Below are 14,237 nucleotides of genomic sequence, written 5' to 3'. Positions count from 1 at the left end.
ATATTATTTATTTTATCTAATTACATATTAACATATTAATCAGTCAATACATATTGTTAATACATATTAACAATACATATTAACAATATGTATTAACTGATTAACTAATCACATATTTATGTAGATGATACAATTTAAAATTATTCATTTACAAAAACTTAAAGGAATCTTTTCCCCAGGATATATCTACTGAATCAAGTGAGGTACACACCTAAATAGAGAGGTATGCACTAAACAGTATAATTAGATGGCTTCAGAAGTGGTAGAATGATGAGACTCAAAGGGTCACTGGTGGTACATGTTAATTCATAAGCAACTATCCAGTGGAATGCTCCAGTGAGCTATCTGTGTACTTAGTCCCAATGACTTAGGTAGACCAATCTTTAGATGGCATGTTTTTTTGAATGGGAAGCCAGGAACGATAGCTCTATACTAGATGTCAGAGTAATGATTCAAAAACATCTTTAATTGGCCTCAGGCCATTGAACTAAATTTTTAATAAGCTAAAGTCAAAAAGGGCTAAATGTGAATCCTTACACTTGGATTCAAAAACAAATCAATTTCACAGATACAAGAGAGTTAGTGATACACTTGATTCTTCAAGTGTCACCATCCCTAGCAATCTAGAAAGAAATACTGCCTGGGTAGGCATCTTTGTTACAGCCCAAGAGGCAGAGGGCAGCCCCATCAATTGAGGATATTGCATGGGCACGAAACTCAAGATCCTGATTGGAAATCAAAATTCCTAATTCCCAACTCCCACCATCAAGGTCCCACGTTACCTATCCCAAACCCCTCACAAAGGGTTACCAGCACTGATAAGATAGAAGCCAACACCTCACATACACACATACTCTTTCTGAAACAGCTGGCATTTTCTAAATGTAGCCAGACACCCACAACTTGGAAAAAAAAATGGTATGAAAATAAATGTCCCGGAAATTTGTGCTGTTTTCTTGCACAATGACAAAGCTGATAAAGCCCCCACAGACAGTCATTCAAGCTACATTTTGGAAAAGATGTGATTGGAAGAAAATGCAGAAAAAAGGCAAGTTGCCCACTTTTCCAGAGTGTCTGTACTACTGTGTACCCTACTGTTCTGAAGCTAATAGCTGTAAGCACTCTGTGTGCTCCATGTTATGAATTGGAAATTACATACAACCACATTTTCCAACTGAGGTCTACTCTCTAACATGCTGCAACAAGACAAGGCACTGAAAGAATTTATTCACGCTCCTCTGTCTTGGACTCATTGTTCACCAAAGCACTATAACAGTGAGAAGGCTGTGGTTGGGGAGGGAGGCACCCACAAAAACAAATGGAGAATTTTCATTTAATCATAAAAAGTTAAAAGCAGGAAGAGACCTTGGAAACCAACACATAGGTCCCTTCTAATCTGACCTGGTCACAAAATTAGTAGTAGAGACAAGATTCTAGGATCATAAGATTTAGGGCTGGAAAGGACCGTGGGAAGTTATCTACAAAAACCTTCAGATTTGACAGTTAAGAAAATTGAAACCCAGTGAAGTGAACTGACTTAACTAAGGAGAAGGGAAGCATTCATATAGCACCTACTTAGTACTAGGTATCCTGTTAAGCACTTCACAAATCTCATTTGATTGATCCTCAAACAACCCTGGGAAGTAGGTGATGATGTTATCTGCCACCTTTCCCCTCTTCCCACCCCCCAACTTTACAGTTGAGGAAGCTGAAGCAAACAGAAGTAACTTTCCCAGGGTCACACAGATAGTTAAGTGTCTGAGGCTGGATCTGAACTCAGGTCTTCCTGACTGTAGGCCCAGCACTCCCCTGAGTCACTTAATTTCCTCAAAGTCACACAATGAGTAGCATTTAGGATTAGAAGTCAGAACATGAACTCCAAATCCTCCATTCTTTTTCCTTCACCTTTAGAATCAAGGTATTCTGATCCCCAGGTTCAGTGTTCTTCCTTTTCCATTATCTCTTCCTGCCTCTTTTTCAATACTGCCCCCCTTTATCAACAATCTGTCCATTAGGGGCCCCCTCATTTTATATTTAAAACATTTTGTAAACTTTATACAGGGTATCCCAGAAGTCTTAGGGCCATTTTAAGCTTCAAAAGCTATTTAAGCTCATTTAGTCTAATAAAAGTCTAAACAGTGTTAAAACTTTTGGGATACCTCATATTGCTATATAAATGTTAGTTGTTATTTTTACTATTGGAGGAAAAAAACAAGTCCTTGTGGTTTCTTACCAATACTTCTTTTTCTTCTAATGGGTACAGGATGCTTTTCCTGCACATGTTTGGGAGCATGGACCATATGAGCTTTCAGCTTTGTCTCTGAAACATCCTCGTATCCTAAGGAGAAAAAAGAAAGGAAAGGTGACCAGCTTGAACAAGGGACTAAGTATGACCATGCCTGGATTGAGCTAAAAATAGCACCTGTAGTATAGGCAGCTGTGTTTCCAGTTGAGCCTCTTGGCTCCTACACTGCCTCCTGGCATACTGTGAGTGACCACGGCCAGCTCCCGGCGGATGAAATCAGTAACACAGAGACATATTTTAACTATCTACACCTCCAAGTGAAAGAACAATAATCAACAACAGTATGGTCAATGGATATTTGCAAATATGACTTGTCAACATAAAAGACTGAAAAATGGATTTCATAGTGATCCAACCTAGTTGCACAGAAGACAAAAGAATCTCACTAGAATCCAGTTCCTAGCTGCTCTCTCCAAATTAAAAAATGAAGCCTTGGCCTACCCAACATTCAAGAAGGAGCCATGTGAGTGAACTACATAGGCAGGAAAATTTCTTTGCTCTCTTTCTAATTTCTCCCTCCAGCAATCCAAAGGGGTCTTCTAATTAAGGCTAGATGAGGCAAGCAAAATAAGGGGATGGTATGTGGCCACTACACAAGTCCCCAAGAGATCCAATGGACATCCATCCCACAAGATATGGTATCATGACCCTCCATGGGACAATGTTTCTTCTATAAATTCTCCCACCATCTGACATTCTAGAAATCACTACTAATTCAAGAACAAGAAGCAACCAGTTTGGGTTTTCTTTTTGTCTCTCAGTTGTGGAAAATATCCCTAATAGGGTGTCCTAATCTTCCAAAGGAAATCAGAAGCTACACCAGGCTCTTGGACAGGATCTAAACTTGTCTTGTTCCCTAATTAACCCTATCACATGGGTTAACCTTATTAATGGGTTAAAGGGACATGAGAAAAGCAAAATCAAAGACAGAAAGATTGGCATTTAATTTATCATAAAATAACCTAATAACTGCTCCATGATTGGGTTCTGCTAAGTAGAACCATTTCCTTAAAGACATGTAAGAAAAATAAGGTTCGTTTTTTTTTTAAAGCAAGTTGACCTGAAGCGGAAAACAAAAATCAGAAAATACATCCCCCATCCCTTTCTTTGCAGGTGAGAGACTATCGACGTAGGACGTTGCACATACACTAGGTCTTGCTGAATGTGTTTATTAGGTACAATGAACTGCTTTTTTTCTGTCTTTTTTATTCTTTGTTACAAGGGATGGGAAGGGGAAGGAAACAGGTACATTCAGAAATGAGTTATATACAAAGATATCATTAAATTCAAAATTACGAACACATATAGAGAAAATAAAAAAGCAAGCCAAAAGCAATAAAAATCAACTCAATTCAATTGACAAAATTCTTCTACATGCTACACGAGGATCATAGTGCCCTTTGTGACACAAGGGGATGTTTATAGGTTTTATAGGTTTTACTGATGCCTGCGAAGATAAAAGAAATACATTTTTTAAAATGCAGGTGGGTAGCTTGCCCCTTGCAAAAAATGTCAGTTGCACTGCATGCTGGCTAAAAGTGTTTTTACCCTCCTGAGTTAACTTTTGAACTGTCCTAACTTCTGCACCATATGCAGCTGAAAGCCTATTTCATACTTTATTTACCTTAAGACCTGCACCATTTGCCATATGAATCCTCCAAGTCTCTCCCCCACACCCCTACAACTCCTTCAATGAACAATATACAACTATGTGCTCTTGTGTAACAACTTGCTAGCTTCAGCCTCGGGCAACTGAAAAGATAGTGTCATAAGACACCTGAATAGTTATCTCACTGGTAACACATACCTGAGGGCAAAAGAAGTCATGAAACGATATCATTGACTTTTTTCCTGTTAAAGAAGTTAGGATTTATTCAGTTTCATGATCACAAAGAGGCATTAATTGGTACTTAATTGGCATCTATAAGTATCTTGGCCAACCCATAGAACTTCAAGGCCAAAAGGTTAGAATATTAAAAAAAAAAAGATGACCACTAGGCTAACCTGGACCTACAGAGTCCAGAGACAGGATTTTGGTTCTGCCATAACATAGTACTATTTATGCCACTCTATTTCTCTGGGCTTCAATTTCCTTATCTGTAAAAAAGAGTCTTACACTAAGTCTACAAACTTTTATGGTTCTCAAATTCTATGATTCTTCATCGGCTTCTCCAGTCCATTCAAATCTGACATTTGCATTACAGAAAAATAGAAGCCCGTATAACGTTCATGGAAACTGAAAATACTAGATTTTGAACTTATTTTTTTTTACCTAACCTTGGATTTCCAATGTAGGCATTGTTTTCTAAAGACCTAAAGTAATCAGATCAGAATTCATGTTGACTCTGCTGATGCAAAAAGTTATTTCTTATCAACCAATCATTTGAGAAGCACTTTTTTCTTAATGAAAGGGACATTTCTGAGTCATCCTTTTATGGTAGCCATGTTGCCAATGCCAAATCTTCTTTACAATACCACCTAGTTAAGTTTCACTGTCAACTTCCTTAATAAGCTTTTACTCAATTTTTTGTACTAATTTCAATAAACGTGGGCAAACAAAAAAAATCCTGTTTAGCAATGTTCTTTAAGATCAGAAAGGACTTTACTATGGAGAAAGCTTTCTCCCAATTATAAAGGGCAGAAAGTGCTTCCAAGGTGACATAACTCTTACCTGCCCAGGAATAACTCAGGCCAATAGAAACGTCATTAGTTAACAAGAAGGGTGGCCAAGAACACAAATTGAGTAGCGCCTGATTGTTGTTGAGCCAGGGAAAAGATATCTTCACTCACAAATCCAGAGAGGCAACTTCACCCACATGAACTTTCAGGATTTGTCATGGAGCAAAGTCAGAACAACTTTCAGTTGGGCAAAGCTCTCCTCTGAATCACTTTTTAAACTGTTTTCAAGACAGTTAATCAAGTAGCTCTGCTTTAATCTTTTCTGCATTGATGTACTAACAACATGGAAATGATGGGTAGAAATTCTCAGCAATTAGTCCAGGGCAGTGCATTAATGGGGCTGAATGGGTATATTTATTCTATTAGCTTCACCAGGACACCTTGGAACTGTGCCAATCTGACTAGGGGAAAACCCAGATCTGAGACAGCAACAATAATATTGTTCGGTTTAATTAATCATAGCAGATGTGTCCTAAAATTCAAGACTATCATTTATGTATTTTAAATAAATAAATAAAACTTGCACAGGCTAGAGTTTGATGGCTTTCAAATGATGTTAGCAAACCCAAAGTTCAACCCAAATTGTAGTCAGTTCCTTGCCTTATCAAAACTAAAGCCATAGCCCAGCCTCCAAGAAATCAAGAACAAAAGATAAGATTTCAAAGCCCTATTAGGCCCTAGTAAGGCAGTGCTCTGCCACATTCTACCTATATGACCTTAGGCAATTAATTAAGCATGTTAAGCACCTATGTACCTCAGTGGGAACAAGTAAGGGGAAGGGAAAAAGCATTTATTAAGTACCATATACCAGGTACTTTCTAAGTACTTTATAACTATTATCTCATTGGGACAATAATAAAAATAATAATAACCAGCATTTTTATATAGTACCTACTATGTGCCAGATACTGTGCTAAGCACTTTACAAATATTTCATTTATTTCTCAAAACAACTCTGAGGAAGGGAGGTACTATTATTATCCCCATTTCACAACTGGGGAAAAACAAAGGTTCAGTGACTTGCCTAGGGTCACATAGCTAATAAGTATCTGAGGCCAGTCGTCCTAACTCCTGGACCTTTACCACCTAGCTACCACTGAAAAGTACAAATGATGTATTACTCTCCAGGCACGTAGTGTGTAGGAGTGTCAGCTGGGAGAGCCACAACTTTCCCTGAACTCAGTTTCCTCATCAGCAAAATGAGGGGATTGGACCCTAATGAGGGATCCATGAGCTCCCTTCTGTCTCTAAAACTAGGGTCCCTTTTGTGCTGAATAGCATTGCTCTTTGGAGGAGAATCTTTTCTGGTGCCCACCTTATACCTTTTTTTTTTCCTTTTAATCAGCCTCTGGTGAAATATTTTGGTGAAGAAGGAAGTTGAAACTCTTGACTGAAATGAATTTAACAGCAGGTATAAACCCACACATAATTCCCCAATGAATAATCAACTACTAAAGCAACCTCCAAGCTACCTGTGGATTCCCTTCTAGGCCTGTTCTAGCCCTGCTGGAATCAAATGCAAAAAACAAAAATCTCCGCCCAAGGTCAGCAGTACTTGTCATAACTCCCAACTTACTTTAAAAAAAAAAAAGCCTTTGGAAATTTTCCTACAGTTTTATGATCAAGCAAGGTCAACAAAAGTTGTCATGTCACCTGCATTTAAGGTAATTCTTGAATGGCGCATCCCTCTCCCGGTTCTTTACTGCCCAACAACATTAACCACTAGACTGTCTCTTACGGTGCCCCCTTCTAAAGAATAGGAATCCCAAGGGTTCTATTGTCTTCATAGGATGAAAATCTGGTGTAGTGCCAAGATAACTGGTTTTTTATTCTATTCAGAAGACTTGGGTTTGAATGCCAACTCCCTCTGCTACTATACTGCCTCTGTGTGAGCATGGGTAAGTCATTTCACCTCTACAATAATGGAGTGGGGAAGCTAGGTGATACAGTGAGTGAGAAGGACCTGAGTTCAAAATCCATCCTCAGACATTTGACACCTATTGGCTGTGTGACCCTGGGCAAGTCACTTAACCCCATTTGCCTCGAAAAATAAATTTAAAAAAATACTAATAATGAAGGAGTTACATTAATCATCTCTTAAGGGCCCTTTCCACTTCTAATTCCCAGAATTCTATGAAGGTTGTCCCAGAGGGGCAACACCATGAGCCAACATAATACAACAGAAACACAGGCTTTGGGGACAGAGTACCTATGTCTCAGTTAACTACCTCTGTGACTTGGGTTCCCCATCTCCGTAGGCCTCAGTTTAGTAATGTGTAAAATAAGGACTATTTAGAACAGGGGTGGGGAACCTTTGGCCTCCAGGTCACAAGCGGCCCCTCTAGGTCCTCAAGTCCTTTCACTGAAGGCAAACTTCACAGAACAAATCCCTTAATTTGTTCTGTAAAACTTGGACTCAATCAAAAAGCCACACCCAAGGACCTAGAAGGCCACCTGTGGCCTCGAGGTCGAAGGTTCCCCACCCCTGATTTAGACCATGAAGGGTTCTCTTCTAGCACTAAATCTATGATCCTATGAACAGCTCAGAAGCAAGGAGAATTCCAAATATCCTTCTCATGAGAGGTATCCCAAGAACCAGATTACTTTCCTCTAACGAGATTACTTTTCACAATTAAGGAAGATAGAAAGAAGGGCCTCCTTAAAATTATCTTCTGCTAGACTCTAGTGAGAGGTCCAAAATTAATCCTTTCAAAATAACACCTTTTAAAAATTGGAAAGCATTCCCAGACCTTCCATCATCTGAGTAGGCAAGGTCTGTGCTCTTCCCCCCTTATCCTAGTATACAGAGAGGGCTTAAAGGAAAGGATCCCAGGTGGGCAGAGTGGTGATTCCTCAAAGTACCCTTCATTCTTACTCCTCCAGGTGTGAGGCTAGCCACCTCAGAGCAATGCAAAACCTATCAATTCAACAGGCTGAGCTTAGGTTTTAAAAGGTGTTAATGGGTGGGGGATGGAGGGATGTGCAGCAGAGAATAAGAATGGTCTAAGTAGGAAATGAGAATGGTCTATTTCCCTGCTGCTTCTATTCTCTTCCAAAATGGTGGTCCACCCCCACCAAAAGATGAAAAAAAAAATCCTTCCTTTAGTGGAAAGAAATCAAAGTCATACAAACTCCCTGTGGTCTCCTTTCTCTCCAAAAGTACATACAGCACCACCAAAATACCAGCTGCGACTCCAGTTCAATTGAATGAAACAAAGACATCCAAGTTCAATACTTGTTACAAATCAGGGAATGGAATCAAGCTAAATTTCTCTTTCAAGTGTTAAGAGAAATTCTACCTCAGAAGTGATAAGGATCAACCAATGGATTTCCTGGGTCAAGAAACTCCAGAAGCCATCTTTCTTACTATAAAAATGGTCTTGGCATGAAATGAAATAGTTTAGGCCTCTCCACTCCCATAATTAAGTACAAATTTCCAAATGAGTGCACCATATGATTATGTTCATTTTTCCTCCCTCAGTGTTCTCAGAATAGTTTGCAGGAACAGAATAAATTCAAATACTAGGCTCAGCAATTCACTCACTTGTAGCCTTCTGACCAGTATCTGCCACTACATATGCATAAATAACGTAAGTGTCCTCTAGCTTCAGAGAGAGGCTGACTCAGAATTCATTTTTTTTCCCAGTAAGGAAGAATGTATTCTGAGCAACCAAATTCCCCAAACCAAAGAAGCATGGTGAACAGCCTATTATATAATGTTCTGGAGGGTCTAAGAAGGAAGAGGTTTTTTTTCAAAACCCCAGCGACAAAGTATCACCTAGTTCAGCTACATTTCAGGACCCAAACCAGGCTGGATTTGAATAAGCACTAACTTGTTCCACCCTTCAGCAATTCACCGCTAAGGCTGAAGCTATGTTTCAGTACAGTGATCAAGATAAGAGACCCCTCCCCATCACGGTAAGGAGCTCACTGTCGTTCCCCCCCCCCACCATGTCCCACACACACTCCCACCCCATCCTAGCTCTCCTCCGTAGGGTTTAAAAAAAAAAAAAAGTTGGCCGTAGAAAAGTGCCTGAGTTTGAGGCAACTTTACCACAGGGCTCCTTGCAACTTCCAGAAGTAAGCCTTACAAACAACAGTAACAACAATTAAGGGATTCTATGGACTAGAGAAGCACTGAGGGAGATCTGAAAATAGCCCGAAAAACAGCAGATGTGGCTGCATGCCTTTTTAAATGTGCTAAGAAAAGGAGGGTAGAGAAAGGGACAAAGCTGCATTTGTTTAAACCACAAAGGCCAGACCCACAATCAGTAATATGGCAACAGCTTGCTGTGATTACAAAGAGCACTTTAACAAGGGGTAACTACTCCCCACCGCCGCCGCAGCGGCTGCACCCCCTCCCCCACCCCCAGGCCACCCCACCTTGAATTGCAGCAACAAACAAGGTGTATGTGCGATAGGAATCGACCAGTCCAGCGATTTGTTTCACAGAGAGGTCGTTGACTAGCCGGCATCTCATCTCTAGAAGCGTGTTTGCAAACCCAGTGGAGGGGAAAACTACTCTCTTCTGGCCCTTTGAATGAGTGCCCGTAAGTTTACAATTCCAGCGTGGGGGGTCATGTTTTGACGGCCGGTTTCCTTAATACTCCTCGAGAAGCCGTGAACTGGATTGGGGCTGGCGGGTGAAATCACCCGCATGTGCTATGACCCTCCCCCTTTCTCCTCCAAAAAACCCTCACTACCGAGGTCTGAAGGGAGAAGACCAGCCTTCGGAAGCCAGAGTATCAATTCTTCTCTATTTAACTGAACTTCTATTAACACTGACTACATTTTCCTTAAAGAAAAAAACAATCCTCCTTTTGAGGAAGGAACCCTGGGCAGACAAGTCACCCAAGTCAAGCAGCCTGGGAGAGAAAGTAGTGATTGGGGAAGAAACTCCTGACTCATCGGCATGTTTTTATAGCTCCCGGATTGGATTCTGACCTTTCGGTCTGAGTTGCCTACTCCGGTTGGGAGACCCAGGGGAGAGCAGTGCAATCCCTGCCATAAGCAAACACACGCGTGTTCGCAGCTGGGGGTGAGGGGGATCAGTCCCCCCTCACTCACCACCTTCCCTCAAGCCCCCCCCCCCTTTTTTTTTCCTGGCAGAGCAAAGGAAAAAAAGAAATTAATTTACCTACGGAATCTATCTCCAGGAGGCGCTGCAGGTCGCGGATGCTGTTAATCTCACTGTGAGCCAGTCTCTCGATCACCTCCCGGGGGATTTCGGCTTCCTGGGAATCAGACCCAAACACCTTATGAGTGCCCTGCCGGGCTAGGAAAGCCTTCGCCAAAGCGGGTGGCACCTAGAAGCAGTGGGGCTTGTGGGCGTGTGCGTGCCAGTGTTTGGGCAGTGGTAGCCTTCTAGCCCAGTGAATTACTCTTCAGTCTGGCTGTGCTGGGCACTTGTTTATCTCTCCTTCTCCTTCAGTTCTCCCCCACTGCCTAAACCCACTTTAAGAAAGAAAATTCATGTAGCGGATATGCACAGCGCCCTTACAAGCAGCCCATTAATTCCTGCAACCGGCTGTGCAGGCCGAACGCCCCCTCTAAATCTTAATACCGCGTTACACCCCGGCTTACTTTAACAGGAAAGAAAGAGAAACGTAGGGGACTTAGGAGGTGTATAATAACCCACCCCCATTAAAAGGACTTTTCGGCCCTCCCTCGTACTGGTCCACCCACCTCAGAATGCAGACTCTTTTTAAACACCACCACCATCACCACCCCCCACCTCTTAATGTGGAACAAAAGCCCCAGCTCTGACTACTTCGATCTGGGGTGTCAGTTGCAGAAGGAACAGTGGGGGCTGAAGAGTCTCGGTGGCCCCAGTGTGTTTAGGGTTTAAAATAGAGAAATTGACATCCAGAAAGATCAAGTTGAAATGCGTCACGGATGGGTAACTGAAAGCCACAGGCAGGGTTTTGTTTTTTTTTAACACTTTAATAAGAAGAGTTTAAGTTTCTCGCCCTGGAAACCCTAATCTTACCCTAAGAGGAGAGATCTCCCCCCCATACTTATCTCCACGCCCCCTCCCAGCCCCAACCCCAACCCCCACCTTTTCTCATATAGCACCCCCATCCCACCCCCTGAACCACCTCCTTCTCACCAACCCAGCCGAGCCTGAAGAATTGACAAGCTTTACTTAAATAAATTGACCAATAAAAGCGATCAAGATGGTTGGGGGTTAATATCCACTACCTTCCCCCAGGAAAAAAAAAGGGGGGGAAGGGAGCACCCACCAGGCCATGGTCCCTGCTCTTACTCTCCACACCTACTCTTTTCCTCGGCAAAGCCCTTTATTTAAAAAGGGTCACCCTAGGGGATTCATTGTAAAATTCCCACGTAGGAGCTTTCAGTGAAGAGGACGTTTCGGTTTTTGGAAAATCATTAATAACAAGGCTTCCACTAAGGGCCCCTGTCATTCTTCCGGGCATATGGCCCAAGGGGAGTGGAATGGGGAATCTCTGGCTGGGAAGGAGCTGCACAGAGCCGAGGAGAAAAAGCCGCGCCCGCCACCCGAGCCCCCAGCCAGCCCTTGCCGGCTTCCAACAGCCACCTGTAACCAGGCCCCGGGCGGGACTGAGTCCGTGCCCCTGCACGAAGGGCTCGTCTACCCTGGTGCTGCCTCTATTCGTCCAACCCTGCTCCGACCACAGCCGCCCCTACCTGTGGGGGAACCGGGGCAAAAGAGCTTTCTCCTCTCACACCCTCCTTCCGCAAGCACCCCTCACACCCCGTCCCCCAAAGTCTATACACACCCCTTTTCTTTCACACCCCGTTACCGCAGCCCTCCCCCACATGGGGGGGCAGCTTAGGGGTTCTCAGGAAAGAGACAAGAGCCTTGCCTGCTTATTCCTGTCTATAGACCCCCCCAAGTTTTTCTTTTCCACAGACAACCCATTTTAATCCTTCCCTCCAGCTTTCCCCCCCTTAATGTAAAGCAACGCGACATCCTGGAAACTCACCAAAAATAAATACTTTGAGAGCTTCTAGAATAAAACGTGCTTGGGGGGAGGAAAAAAAAATACACCACCACAATTTTTAAATAATATCTGCAGAGCAAGATATGCAGTGCAACTACCTGCCAATGATCTCTGCCTAGAAGGGTTTGGGGGGTCTTTAGCCACCCCAGCCAAGACGCCCCCAGGTGCCTGAATCCTAGGAAAAGGGAATAGAGGCAGCACAGGAGAAGCAACGAGGGGGATAAGGAAGGTGGGTATGGGGCAGGGGGTACCTACCTCGGAAAAGGCATAGGACAGGTATCCAAACCCTAGGAGCAAAACACAAACCCAGGTCCTCATCGCGTCCGGGTGCACTTTAGACTCGGTGGGAACGCAGAGCTGCGGTGTAGGAGCTTCAGCCGGGCTCCAGTGGCGGCGAAATTCAGTACCATCCCTCAGGGAGAAAGACACTGGTGTGTGTGCGCGTGTGTGTATGTGTGTGTGTGCGCGCGCGTGTGTGTGAGCGAGTGTGTGTGCGCCGCTCCGGGATCCTCCTCGGCCGCTGGGGTGGGGGGGTGGGGGAACTGGTGGAGGGGAGGAGGAAAGGGGGGTTGGGTTTATTATTATATATATTTTTTGTAGCTCCCGGATCTGGGGCTGCAGCCGTCTCTCTCACTCCCTCTCTCCCTAGCTCTGCTTTTTTTGGCTTTAAGAGCAGACCAGCCGGTACTTCTGCATATTTGCTTAGATCAGACCAGAGTGAAACCCAAGGAATGGAACCGGAGTACCACCGCCGCCGCGGCGGCCGAAACGCCCATCACCTGTCTGCTTGAGCCGGGGTTCGCCAGCTCCTTCCTTCTTCCTCCCCCCACTATACACTCCCCGCCTCCGACTTGCAGAGACGATGAAAAGCCCCCTAAGCAATTCCCCTCCCCGCCCGAAACACCGCAGCTCTGCGCTGGGGCTGGGCTGTATTCCGAAACGCTCCGGACTCTCCCCCAGCCAGTCTACCAACAGCCGGGGCTGGCCTCTGCCTGGGACCTGCTCGCTGGATGCCCGTTTTCCCACACCACCACCCCACAACGTCCCCCTCACTTCTCCTCCTCCTTCTCTTGGTCCTCCTCCTCTTGCCTCCCTCCCCTTTCAGCTTGAGGTGGGGAAATACAGACAGCGCCGAGGGAAAAAGGGCAGCGCCAGATGGCAGCCTTCGCTGCCCGTTTTAAGTCCACCTCCTTCTCCTCCTCCCCGTTGGCCAAAAAGAGAAAAAGGTTTTAAATCCCTGGGGCTAGACTGGATCAGACAGGAAAAAAAATTTTTTTTCCAGAAAGGGAGGGTAGTGGTAAACTCCTGGAGAGGTCTCCGGAGGTTGTGTTTGCTCCGCGCCTAGGCGAGTGTGTGAAATCGGGCAAGCTACAGAGGAGGTGGTTATACCATTGGCACCCTCCCTCTCGATGCACCGCCTCCCCTCCCCTCCCCTACTTTTCTTACCCCACCCCCTTCCTTCTCCCCTCCCTCACTCCCTCCCTCAACTAGCCTTCCCTTCCCTATAGTATTCCAGGCACCAAACCACCAACAAGTAGTGGGGGTTGGTTTCCTGCTGCGGCAGTGCATTCAGTCTTGCAACCCAGGCTCCAGCAGTGCAGCGGTCACTGCTGCAAAGCAGAGAGAAAGAGAAAGAGAGAGAGAGAGAGAGAGAGAGAGAGAGAGAGAGAGAGAGGAAAGCACAGCCAGGCTTTGGGTAAAGGCAAGGGGGCAAGTGGGGAACGGGGCCGGACCCAGGAAAGAGGGTGAGTGGAACGAGAAGCCAGGGTTGAGATGGGGTGCCGGGAGGAAAGGGAGACACTCTTCTTCCCAAGTCGGGGTTCTCCTGACCTCTCCCTCCCCCCCAGCCCTTCCCTTCCCCACTGCTCTGGTACCAGCCGCAATCCTGCGGCACCCGGGAGGGGAGGGAAAGGGAAATGAGCAGATCAGTCGCTGTCGCGTTCAGCCAAAGCCTTCTGAAAAGCCGGGAGCTTCTGCGCAAAGAAGAAAAAAAAAGAAAGAAAGAAAATCCTTCACTCACTCTAATCTCACTCCGCCTTGCCTCCTAAAATACAGAAACCTGCGCCATTATTATCAGCTGGCCCCATCCTTCACAACCCCTCCCCCATGTATAATTTCACGTATGCACACATATACACGCATGTACGCTACTCTGAAGAATCCGAGAGAGGTATCTAGCCTCAGTATCCGTGCAGCTGCGTTTGCGTTCTCAGCGCAGTGCGCAAAGGGGATAGTGGGGTGAGATGAGGCTGCAGCGGATGGCTGAC

General features: G+C 44.6%; 1 protein-coding gene across 2 annotated transcripts in view; it reads right to left on the bottom strand.

Moving 5' to 3' along the window:
- Positions 1-12,488, bottom strand: part of LOC114051918 (platelet-derived growth factor subunit A-like) — a 35,597-nt gene extending 23,109 nt beyond the window's left edge. For both annotated transcript variants that reach the window (XM_027874317.1, XM_027874318.1), the window contains exons 1-3: positions 12,226-12,488; positions 10,122-10,218; positions 2,234-2,338 (exon numbers count right to left, since the gene is read on the bottom strand). In XM_027874317.1, coding sequence (XP_027730118.1) covers positions 2,234-2,338; positions 10,122-10,218; positions 12,226-12,288 — 265 coding nt within the window. In that variant the 5' untranslated portion in view covers positions 12,289-12,488. The remainder of the gene's footprint in view (positions 1-2,233; positions 2,339-10,121; positions 10,219-12,225) is intronic.
- Between the last annotated feature and the right edge of the window lie 1,749 nt (positions 12,489-14,237).

Source organism: Vombatus ursinus, unplaced genomic scaffold, assembly GCF_900497805.2.
Source record: "Vombatus ursinus unplaced genomic scaffold, bare-nosed wombat genome assembly UNPS02014807.1, whole genome shotgun sequence".
Classification (NCBI taxonomy): domain Eukaryota; kingdom Metazoa; phylum Chordata; class Mammalia; order Diprotodontia; family Vombatidae; genus Vombatus; species Vombatus ursinus.
Note: the sequence above shows the minus strand (reverse complement) of the source record. Positions and strands in the feature narration are given on the sequence as shown.